General features: G+C 43.4%; 6 protein-coding genes across 6 annotated transcripts; 2 read left to right on the top strand and 4 right to left on the bottom strand.

Moving 5' to 3' along the window:
- Positions 1–2,950: 2,950 nt before the first annotated feature.
- LOC128736705 (deoxynucleotidyltransferase terminal-interacting protein 1) lies at positions 2,951–4,454 on the bottom strand. The gene is made up of 2 exons (XM_053831192.1): positions 4,274–4,454; positions 2,951–4,170 (listed from the first exon to the last, which is right to left on the bottom strand). The coding sequence occupies exons 1-2, from the start codon at positions 4,452–4,454 to the stop codon at positions 2,951–2,953; spliced, it is 1,401 nt and encodes a 466-aa protein (XP_053687167.1).
- A 350-nt stretch (positions 4,455–4,804) lies between these two features.
- Positions 4,805–6,089, top strand: LOC128737460 (snurportin-1). Its single transcript, XM_053832098.1, has one exon. The coding sequence runs from the start codon at positions 4,880–4,882 to the stop codon at positions 5,969–5,971; it is 1,092 nt and encodes a 363-aa protein (XP_053688073.1). The 5' UTR covers positions 4,805–4,879; the 3' UTR covers positions 5,972–6,089.
- A 3,456-nt stretch (positions 6,090–9,545) lies between these two features.
- On the top strand, positions 9,546–12,219 carry LOC128734631 (uncharacterized). The gene is made up of 3 exons (XM_053828917.1): positions 9,546–9,697; positions 9,767–10,568; positions 10,629–12,219. The coding sequence occupies exons 2-3, from the start codon at positions 9,769–9,771 to the stop codon at positions 12,040–12,042; spliced, it is 2,214 nt and encodes a 737-aa protein (XP_053684892.1). The 5' UTR covers positions 9,546–9,697; positions 9,767–9,768; the 3' UTR covers positions 12,043–12,219.
- A 4,503-nt stretch (positions 12,220–16,722) lies between these two features.
- Positions 16,723–17,770, bottom strand: LOC128736704 (uncharacterized). Its single transcript, XM_053831191.1, has 3 exons — positions 17,652–17,770; positions 17,210–17,597; positions 16,723–17,145 (listed from the first exon to the last, which is right to left on the bottom strand). The coding sequence occupies exons 1-3, from the start codon at positions 17,768–17,770 to the stop codon at positions 16,723–16,725; spliced, it is 930 nt and encodes a 309-aa protein (XP_053687166.1).
- A 104-nt stretch (positions 17,771–17,874) lies between these two features.
- LOC128733526 (isocitrate dehydrogenase [NADP] cytoplasmic) lies at positions 17,875–21,379 on the bottom strand. Its single transcript, XM_053827177.1, has 2 exons — positions 21,257–21,379; positions 17,875–19,283 (listed from the first exon to the last, which is right to left on the bottom strand). The coding sequence occupies exon 2, from the start codon at positions 19,267–19,269 to the stop codon at positions 18,040–18,042; it is 1,230 nt and encodes a 409-aa protein (XP_053683152.1). The 5' UTR covers positions 19,270–19,283; positions 21,257–21,379; the 3' UTR covers positions 17,875–18,039.
- A 553-nt stretch (positions 21,380–21,932) lies between these two features.
- On the bottom strand, positions 21,933–22,510 carry LOC128733527 (coiled-coil-helix-coiled-coil-helix domain-containing protein 7). Its single transcript, XM_053827178.1, has 2 exons — positions 22,405–22,510; positions 21,933–22,337 (listed from the first exon to the last, which is right to left on the bottom strand). The coding sequence occupies exon 2, from the start codon at positions 22,234–22,236 to the stop codon at positions 21,979–21,981; it is 258 nt and encodes an 85-aa protein (XP_053683153.1). The 5' UTR covers positions 22,237–22,337; positions 22,405–22,510; the 3' UTR covers positions 21,933–21,978.
- Between the last annotated feature and the right edge of the window lie 495 nt (positions 22,511–23,005).

The following is a 23,005-nucleotide window of genomic DNA, read 5'->3' as shown; positions in this document are numbered from 1 at the left end:
GACATGTCCGGTATACGGTGGACATCTTTGAGCGCACATGTAGTACTGCGATGTACTAGGTAATGGTTAGCATCAATATCTGCACCTCGACGGAAGCATACGTTCGTGATGTTAGAGAGAAACCGGCCCTCTATGAGAACTTGGTCAATTTGGTTCATTGTACGTTGGTCAGGTGATCTCCAGGTGGCTTTGTGGATATCCTTGCGCGGGAAAAAGGTGCTTCGGATCACCAGGCCTCGGGAAGCTGGGAGGTTTATACATCGTTGGCCGTTATCGTTCGTGTCGGTGTGCAGGCTGTGGGGTCCTACCACCGGTCTACGCATTTCTTTCCTAGCGACCTGGGCGTTCATATCCCCGCTGACGATCTTGATGTCCCCTGATGAGCAGCTGTCGTACGTTGCCTCCAGCCTCGCGTAGGACGCTTCTTTCTCATCGTCGGGTCAACCTTCGTGCGAGCAGTGCACGTTAATGATGCTATAGTTGAAGATACGGCCCTTTATCCTCAATACACACATTCTCTCGTTGATCTCCTTCCAATCTATCACGCGATCCTGCATTCCGCCCAACACTACAAAGCCCGTTCCCAGTTCGTTGGTAGCGCCACCGCTCTGGTAAAACTGGGCCTTTCCGCCACGGATCTTCCATACCTTCTCTCCTTTGCGACATTTCCTGCAGAGCTACGATGCCAAGTTTGCGGGTTTCAAGCTGTTCAATCAGCACCCGCTCGCATCCTGCGAAATTTAGCGAACTGCAGTTCCAAGTACTGAGTTTCCATTCTGTAATATATATACAGTTTGGTTAATAATCAAGTAGAGTGTAGAAGTTGATCTCTAGTCTAGTGGGCATAGATGTCCGAACCCATTGATGATCCAGCTGTCATTTCGAGTGCTATTGATATTGTTCGCTCTTCGGTAAGAATTTAGCTGAAAGCTAAATTGGTTCGATATGTTAGAATAAACTCGATCGTCAAAGTGGAAAGTTTACTTTTCCCTTCGTTCCGCTAAACAAAAGAAAGTCCGTGAGTTTTTTGCTAAGTACTTTAAACATTCGTCGTCCTTGTTCCGTCGCCTAGGACGATGTCGAATATTCCGCTCCGAATTTGCTTGAATTTTGTAAGTTTTGTAATTTAATTTAGGTGTGTAGCCGTACTGGGGCAACACTACCGAGTCTTGTGATGGGGCTGCCATCTTATAGTGCCGAGACTCACTATTCCTCCTTCCCGGTTAGTATACGACCTTAGTTTCCACCGGGGTTGGTTACCCGATCTCCGCTAAGGTTGCTCGTATTCCGCCTGGTACCACGAGGAGATCGGGATTGGAGTTGCTGGATAAGAGGCTAACGACCACTATGGGGTCTATATTCCGTTTCTGTTTATTCACTACTTTTTGTAAAATTTCATTTATTGTTGTGTCTAGTTTTTCAATTTTTTAAATATAAGAAGCTACAGGTTTCATCTTTACAATTGGCAATCACCTTGTTTTGGTGTTTTGCCTCTTTTCCATAAAGTTAAAAAAAGTTATCGCTTTTAGCTTTCATTTTGTTTTGTGCATCCCTCGATTCCATATCGATAACATCAATCTTGCGTCAATCGTCAACGAACTAGACGACTAGAATTCATTCACGACACGAACGATCGTGCTGATGGTGATGGGATGGCGAAAGCGGAATGTACAGTTATTCGGGCGAACACGATCTTCTGAGCCAGTGGCCATGAGCCCCAAACCAGCAGCTCGAATTTTGCAGACATCTTTCATAAACCAACGGTTTTCAATCAAATCACTCAAATCAGTTGACATTGGCTTGGCCTTGGGTTCGGTTCGGGTTCGGATCACGGTGCGCAAGTTGCGCCGCGCAACGGGTTTCGTCTGTAAGTCTATTCATTAGTCGTCGTGTTGAGTCTTGAGTGTGTTGATTCGGCTGATTCCGGTTGTGCAGTGGGAAGTTTTGAAGGAGAGAAAATTTAGCATAATTATTTCAATTTATTTTGAAATATTGTAAAAAAAGTGTTGCCTATTTATAAGTGTTCGAAGTATCCAGTTGCTTTCTAATCAAGAAGAGGAATGAGATTATGAGATAGTAGTGTTTATAGGAGCTGGAAAGAAAGTGTCTTCAGTGTTCCTGCCGACGTTTCCATTCCTGTCCTGTGCTAGTTTTACCACAGATTAAGTAACACTTTCCCATAACTTTGCGATGAACGGAGAGCTGTATCACTGCTGAATCGAAGTGAACCGAAAAATTTGGACAGATTTTATTTAAGGTATGTATTCATTTTGTATTGATTATTAAGTTGAAAAACTTCTACATTGTGTATAAGGCGATAAACACCATATTTCGTCACATTTACCTGAAAAAATTATAGAAAATCAAAGTTTTATAGGTTCAAAGAGTTAGGTTAGGTTAAATGCGCCTTAATTTGGTCACTAGTTTATCAGCCTGTGGAACCAAATTTTGCCACTTTGGAAAAATCAGATTTATGCCCATTTTAATATCAAAATTGTTCCGTATATTCACTATAAAACTGATTATAAGACATATTTTGCTCCATTTTTAGATGATAGTCGAACATTTTTGAAAACCAGTAAAAATGGTCACTCGAGCAAAAACGGGTTGCGAGTGATACGACATTCGACTCGGTTACCTTCAAGATGTCAGATAAATGCCTTTATTGGGAACATGTAAAGCACGACACAGTCAGCAAACATACAAGAAATATAAACAGGAACTATCGCACACATTCATTTTTAGGTAGTACCTAGTTCTAAGCTTCATTCGAACCTTTTTTCCACATTTAAATATAAGAGTTAACTTTTAAAATGCCGATATGCAAACAGCACAAGCTTCTATTGCTTGTTTCTTTAGAGAATACTCTTCTAAGCAGTAACTTTTTATCTCTGCAAAATAGGAAACATCTTTCTGTTATTTTTTCTTCTGTCTGTTGGTTAATGCCTTTTTAAGTCTTCATTTCTCCACTGGTAGCTGAGCTCTGAGCACCTGATCCGGCGATGGTAGCGGATGATGGTGGCACCGCCTCCGCGTTCGCCGGGGGCTGTGCTTGCTGCTGCGGTGACGCAAGCAGTGCCGTCAATGTGGCATGCGAGGAACTGAGCGAGGAAACACGCGGTTTCTGCTGGGAGCTACAACTGCTGCCGCTACTTGCCGACGGAATAGTTGCCACCGTCGAGATCACCGGCGGCGCTTTTAGTGCGCACTGTTCACCACTCTCCTTGATTAGCTTCTGCACCTTGGCGTAGATAAATTCCGTTAGTTTGAAACCTTGCAAATCGGATAGCTTTAGATATGGGTTGTTGGAGTATTCCGTGTTTCTTTCGGCGAGTTTTTTCACTTCGTCTAAAACTAGCAAATAAAAGCGGCCGTTTCGATTCAGTGGGGAGATTTGCTTCTGCTGCAGGAGCCACTCACGGTCCTGATTGTCCGGACAATATCGGAGTATTTCTGGATGTTTGTTAACCAGCCGGTCACGGAAATCTGCTACGCCCAGTGCTCGACCGGCCTTGAAATCCAGAATGAATAATGTTTCTGGACTAATGGTTGTAGTAAAAACGGTCGAATTTGAAATTGCAGGTCGATTGATGTGTTGGTAGGTAAGTGATGCTGGCACATTTCCCAGGGACTGCAAGATTGGATATTGGGTCTGGGGGTAAAGAGAACCCTGCAAAAAATATTGCCGCTTGAACGTGTCCGGTTGATTTGGTTCGGGAAGTTTGCGTTTCAGAGCCTGCTGAAGCAGGCTAGTGGTTCCGGATGGAACCACGTTGTCTGTACTAGAGTCCGAATCACTCAACTCCATTCCCGGAGTGTTAGCTCTGGACAGCGAGTTTTCTGCCGGCGATGATATTTGACCAACGTACTGAGCTTTGCTGCCTTCCAACAGCGAACAATAAGTTGTTTTCAGTGTCTCCTCGGAGATTGCATTTTCCCCCAAATTTTCCTTAATGTTTTTGATGGCGGGAATGAAGAACAGTGAACTAAACTTCTTGATGACTACGTCTATTTCCTTATCGAACAAGTACTGTAGGTTGGAACGTAGCAGTTCCAATGATTTCAATGCTGCATCACTTGAGGATTGATTTGCGTAGGAACGACCGGAATAGCGTCTTTTCAAGACTTCCAGCATGGCATCACCGGTTAGTTTCGGGCGCTGGAAGTTTACTCGCAGTTAGTTTTGTTTTTCACTCAATCAATCAAAACACTTGTAAAAAATATTGATTCCTTACCTGTAATTTTACACTATTACTTCCGGTGAGATGAAGACTAGTAGAACCGCTAAACTCCGTGTCCGAGGAACCTGTTACCGTCACGTTTGGCACTGGATCGGAGGAACTTGTTGCTGAAATTGCGTGGGTGTTAGAAGCAGAAGCAGTACTACTTGTAGAAGCAGCAGCCCCTGCAGATGATGTCGATGGAGATGAGCGCCAAACACGCTGAATGACCATTCTCGAGTCGAAACCGGATTATTTCTACACTGTCAGGGAAGGAGTGACCGGTTACCGCTAAATAGGAATGGGAAAAACGCCTGAAATTAGGCAATACTATAGGATCTTAGTTTACACGCCGAAAGCTAGACTACAAATGTCAAAAAAGTGCATAATCTTTACTGATTTGCAGTGGGTTTTCAACATGCCAGCAGTAGTCTCATCATTCTTTTCCACCCACCACCCCTTTTCCATTTCGAAAGACGTCTGACATCAGACGTTTGGCAGTAAGAAAACGTTTTTGGTTGTTTATTGTTGAGTTGAGGCGGTTAAAGGAACACAAACTAAAGAAATTTTCTTCTATCACAAGAAATTTAATGAAAAGTATGATAAGTTAAGTAAATAAAGTTGTTTAAATTAGTGCCAATAAAATCACGCCGTCGAAAATGACCGATTCGGACGACAGCGCCGGTTCGCGATTCAGTGAGCTATACAAAAACCGTACCCGAACGGAACAACGCCAATCGGACCGTCGTCGAGAGCTGCTGGAGGAGCAGAAGCGTAACCGCGAAACCGAAATCGACAGCGCCCGGGCTGGATTGCTAGAGCTGATCGAAGCCGCTGATCCGGAGGAGGAAAGTACAACACAGTACAGACCCCGGTTTTGGTTCAGTAAACTTTACCGCAACAAAGTGCAGCTTTCCGAATGGATGTACGAACGGCCCGAAGATCTGAGCAGCTGGATTCTGGTGCCGTGCCCGGTAGGACGACGGTGCCTGCTAGTGATACGCCGAGGAATTGCTGTTGCCTACGATAAAAATGGACGTTCAATAACAAAATTCACCACTCGGTTGGGGAAAAAGCAAAGGGTCACAGTTCTGGACTGCTTCCTCGCTAAGAATCACACTTTTTACGCTGTTGACTTGTTGGTTTACAACGAGATGGATTTGGTGCAGTGCGATTGTCAGTTGCGATTCCTTTGGTTGCGATCTAAAGCTGAGGAGGATTTACTGCAAGAAAAAATTCGATCTCCGAAGGAGTCCAGTTGGCGATTAGAAATCGCTCCAATGTTTGACTGTGCGGAGCACAGCCAGGTGACAGATTGTCTCTCCCGGCACCCGATGTTTCCGGGTGAAAACGTCAAGCTGGACGGCCTTCTATTCTATCATAAAGAATCGAACTACATCTACGGTAAAACACCTCTGGTAACGTGGCTGTATCCTTTCATGGTACCGGATCTACTCGGGGAAAGCTGGCGGTCTGCGATAAATCACTACTACCTACAGCGTACCCCGAGCAACTATGTTTCTTTGGGTTACCGTGGCTACATGGACCAATTTGATGCGAAGCTGGCAAAGAAGCTATCCCGACGGAGCGGTTCACTAGGAATGGCAATGGAGGATGAAATTGCTAATGAAGAAAACTCGAATAATTTTGCTATCAACGAACAAATGGACGCAGTGGACGAAAGCTACGAAGATGAAGATTGGCAGCGTAAAGAACTGGACGAGATACGAAGACTCGAGATGGAAGGGTAAATAGATCATTGACGTGCGGTGAGCTGTGATTATTTTCGTTTTTGATATTTTAAATTTATTGACTCTAACTTCCTTACTTCACCGCATTAGTTATGAAATATACGAAGAAAAGAACATTTCTTTCAATCCGTTGGAACTCAATGTGAGTTCATCGTTAATCTTTAATTTATTTTAATTGTTAGAAGCCAACGGGGAAATGCAGTAGGTAGTTTCTATTCTGCAAACTGATCGGATACATTCCAATTTCTGATTACAAATTTCATTCCGATCAGAATCAAACTGTACGCTATAACACACGCCGCTTCAGAATCACTCTTCTCACGAATTGGCGTTGAACTTGAAGTACCTACTGTACTCTATGCCTCTCGTAAATATACAGCCTCTTCCGTATTCCGACGGTTCAATTTGTCGAACAAAATTAAGATCCAATCCATCGGAACAAAACAAAATGAATGGCATAGGTGGTTATTGGATGGCATGCCACGAGGGCAAATATAATCATTAAACGAGATAATGGAAGATTTTGAACGCTCCTAACTTAGCCAATTTTGAAATGATATTTATAGTTAGCATATCAATCGATTGGATTGATAAAATTGAACCTTGACGTGGTGCGGGGCTTTTAACTAATCAGTAACGACCGCTCTAATAGGCGTCTTGCACAGGGTAGACTTTGTACGGGGGCTTAGTCTGCTCGACCGCAATTGCTTGCATGCTTGCCCATAGTAAGCACAGTTTCTTCGAATCTCACACCTGGAATCATAGTCCGACGTTACCAGTGAGCCAAGGTAGACAAATTCGTCGACTTCCTCAAACTCATCACCGTCGACCTTTAAACAGCGCAGCTTCGAGTGAATGCGAGTAGTTTGCGGCGACGTCTGACTGCTCTAACCGCGCGAGATCTAACCGAGGCTGGCGTCGGTACCAAATGTTGTTCACAACGGAGACTCTTGGGCGCATTTTAACCATCACTAGGTAGTGGCCGGAGTCAACGTTAGCGCTTGGATAGGATTTGACGTCGATAATATCTGAGAAGTGCCGACAGTCGATCAAAACGTGGTCGATCTGTGATTCTGTCTGATTTGGTGACTTCCAGGTGCACTTGTGTAGGATTCTGTACTGGAAAAATGTACTACGACCCATTTCATTGGTCCGCTGGTATGCGCTGAACCCTCCAATCACCGATTTGTGTTCCTTCTCTAGGCCGTTCTGAGCATTGAAATCCCCGATGACGATCTTGAAATCTTGTTTTAGGCAGCGGTCGTATTCATTCTCCAATTGCGCGTAGAATCCATCTTTGTCGTCATCTGTACTTCTGAGGTGAGGACTGTACCCGTTGATGTTTATGTTGAAGAACCGGCCCTTGATTCTCAATCTGCCCATACGAGGATTGATTGACCACCACCCAGCACCCAATCACCCGTTTCCGCATCTCCCCCATCACTATGAAAGCTGTACCAAGCTCGTGAGTGTTGCCGCAGCTGTGGTAGATGGTATATCCATCTTTGAACGTACCGAGCTCTTCCAGCACACCTCCTGTAGCGCTACGACGTGGTGGCGGCTTGCAAACCCTGCAACACCAATCCCCTGTGACGCCGGAGTACCCTTGAAGCCTGAAAGAACCCTCCTTCCCTGCCAGCATACGACCTTGGCTTCAACTGGGGTTGGTTACTCGATCTCCATCAAGGATACTCGTATCCCGGCTGTGGTACCACGAAGAGGTAGGGATAGGAGTTGCTGAATAAGATGCTGTGAACCACTGTAGGGTCTATTTTATGCCTACAGATGCGCAAGGCACCGATGGTATGCATTATGCAGCCGTTTACCAGCCTATATTTAATTCAAAAGTTGTGTATAAAAATTTGTTTATTTTGCATGAGCACAGACTGGCTGGTGAATGTTGACACGCATGTTGCATATTTTAGTCTTACAATATATATATATATACAATCTATACAGGGCTATTGCTGGAATAATTTTTACATAAAACGTAGAGGGACAATGCGTTTGTTTCATCCCATTTTAAAGCAAAACTGAAATAAACAATGCAAACATTCAACTTAATTTTTTTAACGTAATTTTTACGGTTGCTGTATTGCTAATTGCAAAGGAAAGTTGTACCATCTCAAGTGCGCAATCGCTCATAAAAGTGCTATTTTAGCTTAAATTGTTTCGGTATCTTCGGCGCACTTTTTCGTTAGATTCCAACTTTGGATGGTAAAATTTTACTTGCAATCAACAATAGTTAAATGGTGCTCCTTAAAACTGCGTTCAATTTTGCCTGGAACTCCATTTTTCATCACTCTTCTCAAAAGATTAACGTTCATGCGCTTATTTTTAAACTAAACAAGAATTTAAAAGTATTTTTAAAGTCCTGTACTCCAACAGCTGGCTGCGAAGTCTGTCGTATAAAAAAGGTCAAGTTTCGATAACGGAATGTAGCAACTAGGCCACGAGCTAGGTGTTGGCTTTGCTTACTGTGATCTAAAGGCCCCCATACACGTACGTACATGTTGGCCGAGAATGTTGGTGAATTCATGTTCGCCCAACACGCTTGCCGGTGTGTGAGTGCCACGAACCAAACTGACAGAAGAAAATGTTCGGCTCGCCGTTCGACCGGAATGACCCTCTAACATTGATTGTGTGACCTTATGAAAACTAAAGGTAGAATAATAATTCTCGCGTCACTTTTGATTTCGTCCAATGTAACAATTCCACCGTATTGAGAAAAACGAGATCGAAGTTCTTCGAATTGAACTTTAGATTGTTTCAAAATGAAATAATTTTCAGTCATTCACTCAACGTGGTTGATGAATAATAACATTCAATATTTAATGGAGATTTTAAAAATCTAATTAAAACTAAGCAGTTTTGATTTATTATGGAAAAAGTTACATTGGACTGTTTACCATCTCATACTGTACTTTGGACGTTTTTATTTTTCCAGGCTATTGCACATAAATTAAGCGAGATCACCGTAAAATACGTGCGTTGCCGTGCTACGCTATTTTTGAGACTATTTTTCAATATTAGGCCGCTTGTTTCACTTAAAATGCATAAATAATGCGAAAAAACACTTTCACTTGCTAAACGTCCAATGTACAGATTGGGTTTGTTTTGATTTTTTTTAGCACTTTGGACATCAGATGAGAACGACCGAAGTAACAGTCAGTCATCCGTAATTCGAATGTGCACATTGGACATTTTGATAATGCTAATTTTTTAACCTAAAACTAATTCTATTTGAGCAGGTATTTTTGTATAACATAGAGTTTAAAAAGAGCAATAATTTGTTATGATAAACCGGATTTGTTTACATTTGTTACATTGGACGAAATGAAAAGTGACGCGAGAATTGTCCTGATGTTAGGATCACTCGCCTGGAATTAGAAAATGCCGGAATGAGTCACCTCACTTATAGTATATGTTCTTTGGAAGCTTTGTCAGTAAAACCTGAATCGTCTGAATTGTCAAATAGCTTTTATTTTTGTGGCGTGTGGCGTCCTCAAAATTCCATTTTGATATTTATTTTGACGTTTAAACTAATCCATCACAAAAGAAAATCACGCAAGCACAAGGAGCACAAGCAAAGCACCCAGCAGTATAGCAGCCATCATCATCAGTACAATTAAAAATCGAAACAAGTGGCATTTTGAGTCCTCGCATTTGTTGCAACTGTCCGGTAAGGTGCTTTACTTTGTACTCTGTTCTAGCAGAAAGACTCCGGTAAGTGAAAATACAATATTGCGCCACATACGGTCCATCCCCCTCAAGGTCGATTGTTTTTGAAAACAGCGATGGCCGATGATGAACAACAACCAGGGCCCTCTACCGCACCTGCTTCGGCATCGCCACCAGAGCCGAAGGACAGCGAGCAACTGACGGATGGAGAACCGAAGGACTGCGAGCAACCGACGGATGGAGAGCCGAAGGACAGCGAGCAACCGACGGATGAAGAACCGAAGGACAGCGAGCATTCGACGGATGGAGAGCCGAAGGACAGCGAGCAACCGACGGATGGAGAGCAGCCGAAACAAAGCACCGGTAGGAAACGGAAACTATCCGCTAAACGTCATAAAGCCAACAAGCGCGGTTCATCGGAGGACGAAGTGGAAGCTAGAAAACTTCGTCATATGGTTGAACCGATCTTGCAAACACTCCGAAGGCTAGATACTGCTGACGAACATGAAACGATGAGGGCATTGATCCACACCCTTCAGCCATCGCAGGACGAAATCGATAGGGCAGTGAGCCGCGTAAAGACGGATCTGGTCCGTGTTTTACGTTTTCCGGACAATGGTTTCCAGATATATGAATTTGGATCGGTCAAATCTGGATTAGCCTTCCGGGACTCGGATTTAGACTTTTACATTCACTATGAGATAACTAAGGAAAGCAAGCAGGACCAGAATAAAATAATTCACGTAGTTTTTAGTCGAATGCTGCGAGATGTTAATTTTGACTGCATGGTGAAAATTTTGGGAGCCAAGGTGCCCCTGCTGCGGGCCATTCACGTACCGACCAACCTGACTTGCGATATTAATTTTAGTAACGCACGCGGATGTTACAATAGCAAATTCATCTATGCTGTTACGCGGTAAATGGTTTTAGTGGATCAAACAATCCGCCGATTAGCTAATAGTTTGTCCCTTTTTAGATTCGATTATCGTATTCATCAGATGGCCGTAATCATTAAGTTTTGGTCGAAGTGTGCATACCTTCTGACGAACCACCGACAAATGAACACTTACTGCATCGTAATGATGCTCATATTTTATCTGCAGACAAAGAAATTACCTTTGCTGCCCTCGGTTCAGGACCTACAAATGGGTAACCCACGTATGAATTACGGTGCCTGGAATTTGGGTTATCCTCGGGAAATTAATTTTGTATCACTTAACAAGGAGACGGTTCGCATGTTGTTGGTGAACTTCTTCAAATACTACGCCAATTTTGATTTTGGCAAAAAATTAATTTCACCTTATGTGGGACGGCTGTGTTCGGTAGAGGAAATGAGGAAATCCAAAGTGAGAGAACTGCAGCCATACTACCGGGCAGTCGAGCATCAAGACTACCCACCGTTTAATTTCGGCACGATGTTGTCGATTCAGGATCCGTTTGAACTGAACCTTAACATTGGTGGCGTTTGTAACTCGGCGGCTCATTTCGAACAATTTAAGCTCAGTTTCCAGAAAGCCTACGAGGTTTGCTGTGAGAACCAAGAAACGTCGTTCAGCAAGCTTCTGGCAAAACTTTTTACGGATGTAACACGCTACCACAAAGTAGCAAAACCACGTCCGGAGACTTTGCCGAACCTAAAGCACCAACCTCAGATTCCACAGTGGAGAATTTGTCGACTGCTGCCCATTGAATATGAACTATTTATAGTACGTGAGATTTTGCGAACTGAGCTTACAGATAAGACTATGGTTATTGCCGATCAGCAGATCAAGGACATGTGGGCCGATTGTATGATCGACTTCATCGAAGACATTCTGGAGAAAATATACCTCTGTCAAGTTATGCGCTTAACTGGTGAAGAACCGGCCGCCAGCGTTCCTCCCAGCATTAATAGGAAAGACATTCGAACCCTCCAGCTGAGATGTGAACGTCAGGTCATGTTTAAACGTCCACGGTTTCAGTTCTCCACCGAGGAAGAATTGAACAACGAAATAGCTATCAGTAAAGCACGCTGGGAGTTGAACAGACCGATGACTTTCACGGCTCAGGTGGATATGTTCAAAACACAGGACGCCATTGAATTCCACATCAATGGTGATCCCAAGGATAGTTCCACTCAGCAGTTTGTTGAAAATTACTTCCTACCTCATGTCAGGAAGTGCATCAACGGGTACTTCAAGCTGATGCTGACAAAAACCGCGGAAAAGGTAAAACAGATGCGAGCAGCAGCATCTACGGCCGGTGTGACGAAGGAAGTTGCATCCAAACCCGCCGAAACGAAGGAGGTTGCTTCCAAACCTGACGAAACGAAGGAGGTTGCTTCCAAACCCGACGAAACGAAGGAGGTTACTTCCAAAACCGACGCAACGAAGGAGGTTGCTGCGCAATAATTTTCTGTGTTTTCTATAAGTTTTCAATTTGAACTTTTGACATAGTACGAAAACAAAAATTGGAGGTAAAGTGTGTCACACCTTTATTTTGTTCTGCAAAAAAATTATCGCATTTTAAATTATGAAACATAAATGTGAGGTTACCGGATGGGTACTTGTTTGGATGCGTCAATAAAAAAGTGGAAAACAAATTAAACTTACTTATTGATCCATGTCCGCCGGTCGGTAGAACAATGAAATTAGAGATCTCCACTGCCGATGGTTTTTACCTGCCGCCAGGACTGATTCTCGTCCACAGCCCGGATGTCGTTGGTTAAGCCGCGTCGCCATGAGCCTCCGAATTCCAGTCGAATGCTTCTCTGCAGATCTCGTTCGCTCCTTTCCTCAAGATGTGTCCGATCTACTTCCACCTACGTCCCCGATTTTCCATTACTATCGGCCGGATGACATGGGCGGTGGAGTTCCTCGTTGGATATCCAGTTGTCAGCCCTGCCCTGTTTCATACCAGCAGTAACCCTTATAAGGTCGAACAAGATGTCATTGTGCGACACCTTTCACGAAACGCTTCGTACTGAGTCTCGATTACATGAACAAGCTGATCTAGAACTTCTCTAAGCCTAAGTGTGCCTCAGTTGTTCTCGTGGTTGAGTCGGTCAAATGCTTTTTTCAAAGTAAACGAACACCAGCAGAAGAGACTCTTGGAATTCGTTGCTGCCGCCGGAGAGTAGTATCGATGTTCTCTTGAATTCGGTTAAGGATTATTTTACAAAGAACTCCAAGAGCAATACAGAGTAACGCTGCCTACAAGGTACTCTCCCAGATCTTGTTACGCCGGCTGTCAGCGACAGCACAACGTTTCGTATGGACTTATCGGGCAAGTTCCATGAGGCTCGCGTAACTGCGGACCAAAATTTTATTGTGCATCTTGGGGACACTCTTGAGTCCCTTCGAGACGGGGCAAGGTTTGAGAAGGACAGCTTATCCTGCACGGTTCTCAACATCGCTCTTGTGGAAATGATCCGACGAACGGGCATCGAAACGAGAGACATGATTTTCACCTAGTCTTTGCAGTTGACTTTGTTATCATAGCCTGGAACTTTGTGACGGCAAAGACAATCTACGCCAGACTGAAAGCGGAGTCTAAAATGGTTAAATGGGTTAAAAACAAATGCGTTCAAGATTGAATTCTGTCTTTCATGAAGCTCAAAGGAACCAGAGGCGCGTCTCCCACGGACGGTAACACTGGCTGGCGACGAACTAGAAGTGGTAGATGAGTTTGTGTATTTCGGATCGCTGGTGACCGCGGAGATCCAGCAGCGCATTTAAACGAGAAATCGAGCCAACCCTTCGTAAAATGATACAATCAAGAAATTTACATCACCGGACGAAGCTGACAATGTAAAAAATCTTATCACCGGTCTGATAAGTTTTTTACGGACATGAAGCTGTGACGCTGCTCATGGAGGACATACGCGCTCTTGCCGTGTTCGAGCGTAAGGTGCTTCGGATATCGATATTTGGTGGAGTTCAAATTAAAGCGGAGAGTGGCAGAGGCGTATTAATCACGAGCTACAGGCACCGCTTGAAGAGATTCCCATCGTACATCCGGCGAAAGTCGGTAGGATACAGTGGGCCGGACATGTTATCAGTGCACCGAACGACAGTTGCTACGAAAACAGTCCTTTTCAACAACCCCACCAGCACCAAAAACAGAGGGCCTCAACGTGCCAGATGGCTTGACGCGGTCGATTCGCGCACTTTGAGATGACTGAGAAGTTGGCGACGAGTGGCTCAAGATCGAGTTGAATGCAGACGACTGCTTGAAACAGCACGAGTCACCGTCTGACGGCGACAGAACATCGTAATGCCACGCCTGTTACTGCTCTCATTTTGGTTTTGTTTTTTGAGGGATTTTGACCAATATGTTCTGCATCCACTCACCTAGAAACACGCAGTTTCCCATAAATTGCTTAATATCTGATGCATCATGTGAACTGACGAAGAAGATTCAACTTGTTCATCCAGTGACGGTGCCTCAGAGTTGGGTAGTTTTGTTGGTCTTTGACATTTGAAACTCGAAAGAGTAGTTGATCACTTAAGCTGTCCTGTACGGTCAATCAGTAACTGACTAGTACTGTTCGTTGGCGGCATCTTAGTATTCATCTTGGCACCACCAAGGCGGCTGGTACAGCCATTGGGTATCACCATTGCGAGCCGAATGCGTATTGCACAGAGGGTTGCGGCAAGGAGATAGACTGTCCTGTAGGTTATTCAATATCGCTATTGAAAGTGCGTTCCGGCGAGCGGGCATCGAAACATTAACAAGAGTAACCGACTCCTAGCCTTCGCAGACGACCTCGACATCATTACTTGATACCTTGGGACGGCGGAGGCAATCTACGTCAGACTAAATACGGAGGCTAAGAGGATAAGGCATGAAATCAATGCGTCGAAAATCAAATATATGGGAGGAAAAGGCTCCAGAGAAAACAACGTTTGCCTCCCACGGACAGTGACTATTGACGGCGCTGAACTGGAAGTGGTTGATGAATTCCTATATTTAGGATCTCTGGTCACCGCTGACAATAATACGAGTAAGCAGATCGAACGACGCATTCAAGCTGAAAACCGAACCTACTTTTCCCTCCGCAAGATGCTTCGTACAAGGTACAAAACGCTAATCATATCGATAGTCCTCTACGGACTTGATACAGTAACTTTGCTTACGGAAGACATAAGTGCACTTGCCGTATTTGAACGAAAGGTGTTGCGGAATGTTTTTGGCGGAGAACAAAAGGATAACGGCGAGTGGCGTAGGCGTATGAACCACGAGTTGCAGGCACTACTTGGAGAGATTTCCCTCGTATACCTGCAGAAAATTGGGAGACTACGGTGGGCCGGCCACATCGCAAGGATGCCAGACGACTGTGCCATGAAATCCGTTCTCTTCAAGAACCCCACCGGCACCAGGAATAGAGGAGCCCAACGTGCTAGATGGCTCGACCAGGTTGAAGCTGACTTAAGTGTGTCGAGACGCGCAACGAATTGACGACGAGTAGTTCAGGACCTAGTAAACTAGAGAGGAATTCTTGATACGCCAAGAACCTTCACCTGAAGTCTTCTCTTTCCACTCGTTGCGCATTTTGCCGAAGATTTCACCTATGGTCGTGATGAAGATGTGCTTAATGCTGATCCGTTGTCTTCGACAGCTCCCCGAGTAGCAGCTTCGAGGTTCGAGGTTGAAGTTATTCGGCAAAGGCCCTTTTCATCTCAGGATTCTCCAATCGGCGGACGTCGTAATGACTTCCAAATTGCTCATGCCGTAGTTGGTCCCGTGCGACACTTGCGGCTAATGCCAATGTGGTCAATTTGGTATCCTATTAGTCCCTCGTTCGATCCACCAATGATCATCTTGTTATTAATACAAAACGCTGTAAACAGCTTTCTCTTGTCTCTTGTAAACCATGGCGCGCATGACGCGTTCATGCGAAATCGGAAAATTTCCAGGAAAAATAGAAGACTGTTTTTTAAGCTTTGTTTTCATTAATAGGTCCATAAACTATGCCACAAAATTTCATGAAATAATGTGACCTTTCGGTCCATGCTCAGTAATTCATTGGACTACTCTTTGAAAGCACATAAATCAGGGATGATTCCTCCTCAGAATAAAAAAAGAGAAGAGAAAAATTCACACTTTACTCAGTCGCGATTTATGTTGCTCCGTTTTGTTTGAACTTTTCTCTTTTTTCCTGATCGCGATTGCTTAGCAACCTGCTCATTGTTCTTCTCATTAAGGAATAAACTGAGCAGCAAAGTGTTAATACACTTTTTGGCTGCCCCTGATATGGCACAAAAAAAAATTTTTAGGCTTCTCGCAGCGGCAACAGTGCAAAAAATGTTGCAAATGACGAAGGTGGATGATAGATATGGCAATGTAATTCCCGTGCCGTTGCTTGCTGCAGTACGAGCGCACAATGAGAATCTAAAGTTTGTTTATATTTCTCTTTATTTTTCGTCAGTTTCTCATTGCGTGGATGTATTTCTCATTTGTGGCAGCAGTTCTGCTCATTGTGTTGAATGAAAAAAGTTGCACTTTTTGCACAATGAGTGAGGAAATGGTAAGCCTGCCAGAAATATAGGAAGCGGTTTGATGTTAGGACTTCCTTAGCTTCTGACTCCGATGGAATAAACGTAACGATCCCTTCGGCTTCAACCATTAGTGTTTTGGATTACAGATTTCTGGTTGTTATCAAAGCAACCAGACCTTAATGAACCTAACGAGCCGCTCCCACGATCCACCCATGTGTGGTCCCGACAGCGGGTTGCAAATCCACTTGGTATTGGCACTGGTGAACGTATCAGATAGCTCGTGATTCAGTTGTAGAATCTACTGCTGCAATTCGCAACTGGTGCCAAGAAATTTAGTGCGCTTGTTGCTTCTCATCTCCTCGTCGTACTACAAACCCCCAAACGGCTATCTTCACAGAACATAAGCTAAACATAAGACATAGTTCCTTGCCCTATATTTAATTATTTTCTAAAACCAGTTTAAATCATCATAACATCCAGTTTTTACTCTAAATTTTGCAATTTTCAAATAAAATTCAATGCAAAATAAACGCCAGCTTCATTTCAACACAAAACAAAAAATATCTTCAAACAACGTCCAGTTTATCCGCTTCAGGACGAACTCAATTCACCCATCTTATGCATCAGATCCGAACTGAGTGAAACGTACGCAAAAGCTCCCTCCTCAGGAAGCGGGAAATTGCTCAGGAAATCTCCCCCTTCGTTGATCCCAATTTCATCGATCCGGTTCAATGCTTTATTTCCTGCCACTTTTCTGGCGGCATCCACCAACGGTTCCAGGGGATGAATCGGTTGCACTCCGAACGGACCCAGGACTTGATGCTGCAATAGGTACCCGGTCAGTGTCAGTGCATAATCGTTGCGGATGCCTTTCGCCCGAATACAGCAATTGCGATCGATCTGGCTGAGAGCTTCGATCCACCGAGCGGCCATACGAATTTCCGGATAGGCCGTCATCGATCGCATGTAAGATCGGGCAAGGTACAGGAAAAACTCGAACTGACGGTCGAGAAACTACGGAGTGAAAGTATCATAAGTCCCTTTTCTTTTATGTAGGTAGTCTGAAATGAATGCTTACAGTTCCTCGAGCATCCCTTCCGCCACTGCACTGCTTGGCGTGCGTTTGACACTTACGAATCGGAGGAAGTTTCAACTTTTTCGTTAGTTCCGCTAGCAGAGCCAGATGCTCTTTCCATTCGATTGTACTGATCTGCCACGCTGGGGGTTCGAATTTAGGTTTCTTAATGGATGTTAGCTCCGGAAGCTTTCCAGCGGGTATTGCCAGGAATGGCAGCTGAAGCGATCCGCTGTACAAACAAATGCACAGCTTCATTAGGAACCGATTGCGTTTGTCCCTTAGGGTTTTCACGTTCAGTGAAGGTTCCGACAACTTTGTGAGCCATTTGTTGGCTAGCTCTTGATGCCCCGGATTTCGTATGGCTGGTATGGATTCCTGTAAAATGGCACTGAAAATCAAGCGGTGAATTTAGCTCCGGGTTCGTCGTTATTGGTGGACTTACCAGTAGTAGAGAAATTCTGTGTCTAAAGTGTAGTCGGTTGGCTCCAAGATTTGGTGTTCCTTTGCTGTAGAAGCAGGAACTGCTTTTACAAAATCAGAAGGTGGTTTCAGAGAAGACATTTTGACAAACTAGGATTTTCGAAGCCTACTAAGTTGGATGGATTACCATACAAAAAACTCAAATAAATAAATTAACGATTTTAAGAATTTATGAGTAGATTTCAGACAAAAGATGTTTATTTTTCAACAAAAACGTACAATTTTCGGCCATAATACGCAAGCACTAAATTGTGAGATAGTTGTACAGTTTTCTCTGAGCATTCCGCAGTGCAGCTTATTCTATTGTACAATTATTAAATGCCCTCCTTTCACCAGTGGTAGACGTTAACCTAAGCCAAAGCGGCCTTAAGATTATCTCCGAGTTTGTTCATAAACTCAAACGTTTCCAAGTAGTCAGCCCGTGTTACGTTAGCCATACCCTTCATGCAGATGGCTAAATCTTTGGTCATGAAACCGGATTCGATCGTGTCGATGCAAACCTTTTCCAGAGTTTCGGCAAACTTCTTCAGCTCGGCATTGTCGTCCAACTTGGCGCGATGCAACAAACCACGTGTCCAGGCGAAGATCGATGCAATCGGATTGGTCGAGGTTTCCTTGCCCTGCTGATAGAAACGATAGTGACGGGTGACGGTTCCATGGGCGGCTTCAGCTTCGACCGTTTTACCATCCGGACAGACCAACACCGAGGTCATCAAACCAAGCGATCCAAAACCTTGAGCAACAGTGTCAGACTGTACATCACCATCGTAATTCTTACAAGCCCACACAAATCCTCCCTCAGCCTTCATGCAATAGGCAACCATGTCATCGATTAGACGATGCTCGTACCAGATACCGGCAGCTTCAAACTGCTTCTTGTAATCTTTGTCATAAATATCCTGGAAAATATCCTTAAAACGACCGTCATACTTCTTCAGAATAGTATTCTTTGTGCTCAAATACAGAGGGAATTTACGGTCAAGAGCGACCTTAAACGAGGAATGAGCAAAATCGACGATTGAGTCATCCAGATTGTACATAGCCATGGCAACACCCGGACCCTTGTACTGGTGAACGACATAGCTGATCGGTTCACCTCCTGCGGCCGGAGTGAATTTAATCTCCAGATTACCGGCACCGGGGACGACGAAATCCGTTGCCTTGTACTGATCACCGTGAGCGTGACGACCGATGACGATCGGTTTCTCCCAACCGGGCACCAGCCGAGGTACGTTCTTGCAAATGATAGCCTCACGGAACACGGTTCCTCCGAGAATGTTACGAATGGTTCCATTTGGCGAACGCCACATCTGCTTCAGATTGAATTCCTTCACACGAGCCTCATCGGGCGTGATGGTTGCGCACTTGATGCCCACGTTGTACTTCTTAACGGCTTCGGCACAGTCGACCGTCACCTGGTCGTTCGTCTTGTCACGGTTCTCGATGCCCAGATCGAACGTGTGCAGCTCGATGTTCAGGAAGGGCAGAATCAGCTTCTCCTTGATCGAGTCCCAAATGATGCGGGTCATCTCGTCGCCGAGGATGTCCACCACCGGTCCGGCTCTGATCTTTGTGGCCATGTTTGATTAGCACACTGTAACGAGAGCAAAGTGAATGTGATCGGAGATTAGTTGTAATAGTTTCCAGTTGTCAGAGACCTTTGCATGGATTGTGATAGTACCTAACAGTGAGGCTAATTAAATTCCGGAAATATTGTACAGCGATATCCATTGCCATACCCCCCGTTTTACACGTTGAAAGTGCAAAACCATAAAACCGTAAGAATACGTGTTCGCTCGTGAAATTTCTATTATCAGGATGAGAGCCCCAATCAGCATCATAATATTTATCTGGTAGCATCCAGTTCAGCCCCTTGCTTGTATTTCAACCTGTGTGTCGAATTTCCCCGAAGATAACAGAAAACATGCATCGCCGCAATTCAGTACTTTTGTCACGGATTTTTATTGAATCGACTGAGTGAGTTAAATGCAATTATAATTATATCCGGTCGAGTACTTTGAGCTGAGATAGTAACCAGTGAAAGAATCTTTTTATTTGCTTATTATGTTTCAATTTTTGGTGAAAATTCCCGCGTTAGTTTTGTCTATCGGAATCTTTACAATTTTATATTCGTTCATACTGAAATGTTTTAAGTGGTTATATACAGTTGGGAAGCCTGAAAAAGTCGATTTTAAGCCATCATCGTATAGTAGCTTGCAGTCCGATGGAATCATAGAGCAGACGTCATTAAAATAATATAATGAACAGCAATGATCCTAGATTTCTCCCCTGTGAAACTTCAGGTTAATGGCGAAAGCAGTACGACTCAGTGGAGCGTAATTTTGCTAAAGCCATCAGAGGTGGTCAATGGGGTCAAAAGCAGCTTTGAGTTCTGTGTATACTTTGTCTACTTGAGGTGCGTCTTTTTTGCAAGTGTTTTTTTCGTCTTGTATATGACGAAGGCAAAAAGAACAAGGCAGCTGGCAAAGATGGCATCGCAGCGGATCTTATCAAGATGGGCCCAGATAGGTTGGCTTGGCTGAAATCCAGGATCTGGGAAACAGAACATCGCCAGTTTTTAAGTTACTAATTTTCTAAACTTTTCTCATGCTAGCAGACGATAGATTCTTATAACAAACTGGTAAGCCATCATTAAGTCGCTCATAAAAGTGCGTACAATCAAAATAAAATAAAATGCAAACCGCACAGCCGAAACAGTTGAGAAACCTCAGGTTTTACCCCCGATTTCCGCCGACATTGACCTTCGACTGCAACTACGAAACGAAATAGGTACATACAATTAACTGTGAGCTTCTTCTTGTTCTCGCAGCTTAGCGCATTACCTCTAGAACACGAGCGTTATACAGCATTATAAGTGGCTGCTCGATTCGCGTCAATTCTTCATTCTGAATGGCCTTCGCTGGACGCAACAGCTGAACCGGCACTCTGAAAATAAGATGCGTTTTTTATCAAGCCACGTTCCAGCCAATCAACTTAGCTTATCACTGTCTGGTGGCGTGACAAGCCAAAATTTACTGTGCGAATCGAGTTTTTTTTTCGTTAACGCACCACTACTCTTATTTTTGAACTTCGAAACTAAACACGCAGTAAGTTGATGATTTGCAATCGAAAAAAAAAACGGGATTACATAAATTTAATTTCGGGGAACGAGTAACGTTCGATGGCAAACCCGTCCCGCGAGAATTGAACCATATCACCAGCTACTGGGAGAATGTTCTTAATGTTTTCATAAAACAGTGACGTGTAGCCTGAGCCACACACCCTCCTGGGGTTAGCGAAGGCGTCGCCTGTTACTGTGAAGCGTGAAGCTTGTTTCACCACTCACTCGAAACACTCTCTACAACTTGTTCATTGACCAGCTACACTACCTGAGACTTGTTATCTAATTCAAATAAAGTAGCTTTGAATAAATCAGGGTAGTGTTTAATTGAAAGATACATAGATAAAAGCTTTCATTGCAGTTCATTGAAGAACTAGCTCGGGCTTATGGAAGCCAAACAGGTGACACGTCGTCACTTTAGTTTGCTCAAATTGAGTAAAACTTACCTATTTCTTTGTCCGAAAAGGGAAATCGAAAAGCAAAAACTTTAAAAAGCTTTGGTTAAGAAGATACCAATTGAACCACCCGTATTTTCACGTAGGAAACCAACCTGAACACAACCACACTCGTTGGAATCAGTGCAATAACTGAACTGTTGGGCTTTCACTGTTTTATACATTCCCTGTTATTATGTGCATATACCGGTTTTCAGTTTGTTGGTATAAGTTACGTTAACAAAAATACACATTAAAAATAGGGTCATAAAGTCATGCCAGGTTCGTCATGATGATAATGTACAACCAATTGGTTTAAATCACATTTAGGATTTTATATAAAACAGGACGCGTGATTCCGCCTTATCTGAACGACCAGGTTCCATTTTGGAGCGTTAAAACCAAACTGTCTGGAATTGTGTATTGGTATTGGAAAACATAAAACTTTATAGCTTGGTTTTCATTCAGACTAATGCTATAATATGCCCCTGTAGGGTATACTATACGCATAACCGTCTAATTTTTTTCCTTATTCAACTCGATATTTCTTTTTCTAAACTATTTGGTTTTTTGAATTTTACTTTGTTAAAAATTTTACAATTAAAGTGAAAACAATTTCACTTTTTTAACGAAAAATACAATTAACTGGTTTATTGCAACATATTCATATATTCAATATCACTAAAATTTTCGAAATGAACCTAACAGCAGCAGCACCAAACAATCCCAACAATCTAGTTGTTAGTGGGTTTCGATTTCATATGTTCAGCCTTGATGCGAGCTCGGTCCTCGAGATCGGGCAGATAGGGATAGATTCCCTTGGCTCGCCGCTCTCGACGGATTTTGTACCAAAAGTCCTTGCAGTTGGTGTAGTTCGTAACATACAACTCGCACGCACTGTGGTCATAGTTGTTTCTGTTCAAACATTTGTGCACCAAATCCTGCTCTGCCAGGCAGGGATTGTTTCGCTCGGCATCGGGATTTTTAGGCATTTCTGATATGCTAGTTTAGCTGAGCAGTCAATCAACAATGGACGAAAACCCGGCCGGTAAAACTCTTTGCGCAAAAGCTGGCGTTGAGAGTATTGCAAACACTAGTTATATAATGGGAACGCATTACACATTTTAGATGTTTTAATTTGTTAAAAAAGTAGCACTCACCAACAGCAAATCTAAGACACAAGATTCACAATTAGAAACAATTCACAACACAATCGTTTTGTATTTGAGAATTACTTGCAACCGGCACAGTAACGGTATCAATCACGGTATGCAAATCAGCAACAACAAAACAATCTTCTGCTCGTGCAGAGATGCCATATTTTCTAAAAAAATGTCTGCAACTGCTCGAAAACCGGAAAAATCGAGCAGTTTTCCGGCTACTCGAATTTTCTGGTTTGAGAATAATCTGCGAAAATCTGCACAATTTTTTAGGAAGTCTGTGAAAGTTTAAAGAGCTTCGAACAAAAATCTGCAACAAAACAATAAAAGTCATAAAAACTGCAAATATCTGCAAATTTATAATGATCTGCAAGACCGTTCCAAAAATCTGCAATTTGCAGACAAATCTGCAAATCTGGTATCCCTGTGCTCGTGCTTGAAACGTCAGAGGAACAGTGATGGCAGAAAATTTTGAACTGCTCAAAAATTGAAACTGCTCGAAAAGTAAAAAAGATATTCTATTTACACAGAAAAAAAAATCATGGTAAGAAATCTAAGAAATGCTATTTAAGAGGGTACAAATAAAATGTCCACCCGTACC

Source organism: Sabethes cyaneus, chromosome 2 (genome assembly GCF_943734655.1).
Source record: "Sabethes cyaneus chromosome 2, idSabCyanKW18_F2, whole genome shotgun sequence".
Lineage (NCBI taxonomy): Eukaryota > Metazoa > Arthropoda > Insecta > Diptera > Culicidae > Sabethes > Sabethes cyaneus.
This window is presented reverse-complemented; position numbering and strand designations above follow the sequence as displayed.

Bases quoted from the DNA above. Each gene is read 5' to 3' on its own strand.
- LOC128736704 (XM_053831191.1), bottom strand. From the start codon at position 17,770: ATGTCTTCTCTGAAACCACCTTCTGATTTTGTAAAAGCAGTTCCTGCT. The intron at 17,598-17,651 runs GTAAGTCCACCA...CTTGATTTTCAG, and splicing joins ACAGAATTTCTCTACTACTG to TGCCATTTTACAGGAATCCA. The intron at 17,146-17,209 runs GTAAGCATTCAT...TTCACTCCGTAG, and splicing joins GAAGGGATGCTCGAGGAACT to TTTCTCGACCGTCAGTTCGA.
- LOC128737460 (XM_053832098.1), top strand. From the start codon at position 4,880: ATGACCGATTCGGACGACAGCGCCGGTTCGCGATTCAGTGAGCTATAC.
- LOC128736705 (XM_053831192.1), bottom strand. From the start codon at position 4,454: ATGGTCATTCAGCGTGTTTGGCGCTCATCTCCATCGACATCATCTGCA. The intron at 4,171-4,273 runs GTCTTCATCTCA...ACTAACTGCGAG, and splicing joins GGAGTTTAGCGGTTCTACTA to TAAACTTCCAGCGCCCGAAA.
- LOC128733526 (XM_053827177.1), bottom strand. From the start codon at position 19,269: ATGGCCACAAAGATCAGAGCCGGACCGGTGGTGGACATCCTCGGCGAC.
- LOC128733527 (XM_053827178.1), bottom strand. From the start codon at position 22,236: ATGCCTAAAAATCCCGATGCCGAGCGAAACAATCCCTGCCTGGCAGAG.
- LOC128734631 (XM_053828917.1), top strand. From the start codon at position 9,769: ATGGCCGATGATGAACAACAACCAGGGCCCTCTACCGCACCTGCTTCG. The intron at 10,569-10,628 runs GTAAATGGTTTT...GTCCCTTTTTAG, and splicing joins TTCATCTATGCTGTTACGCG to ATTCGATTATCGTATTCATC.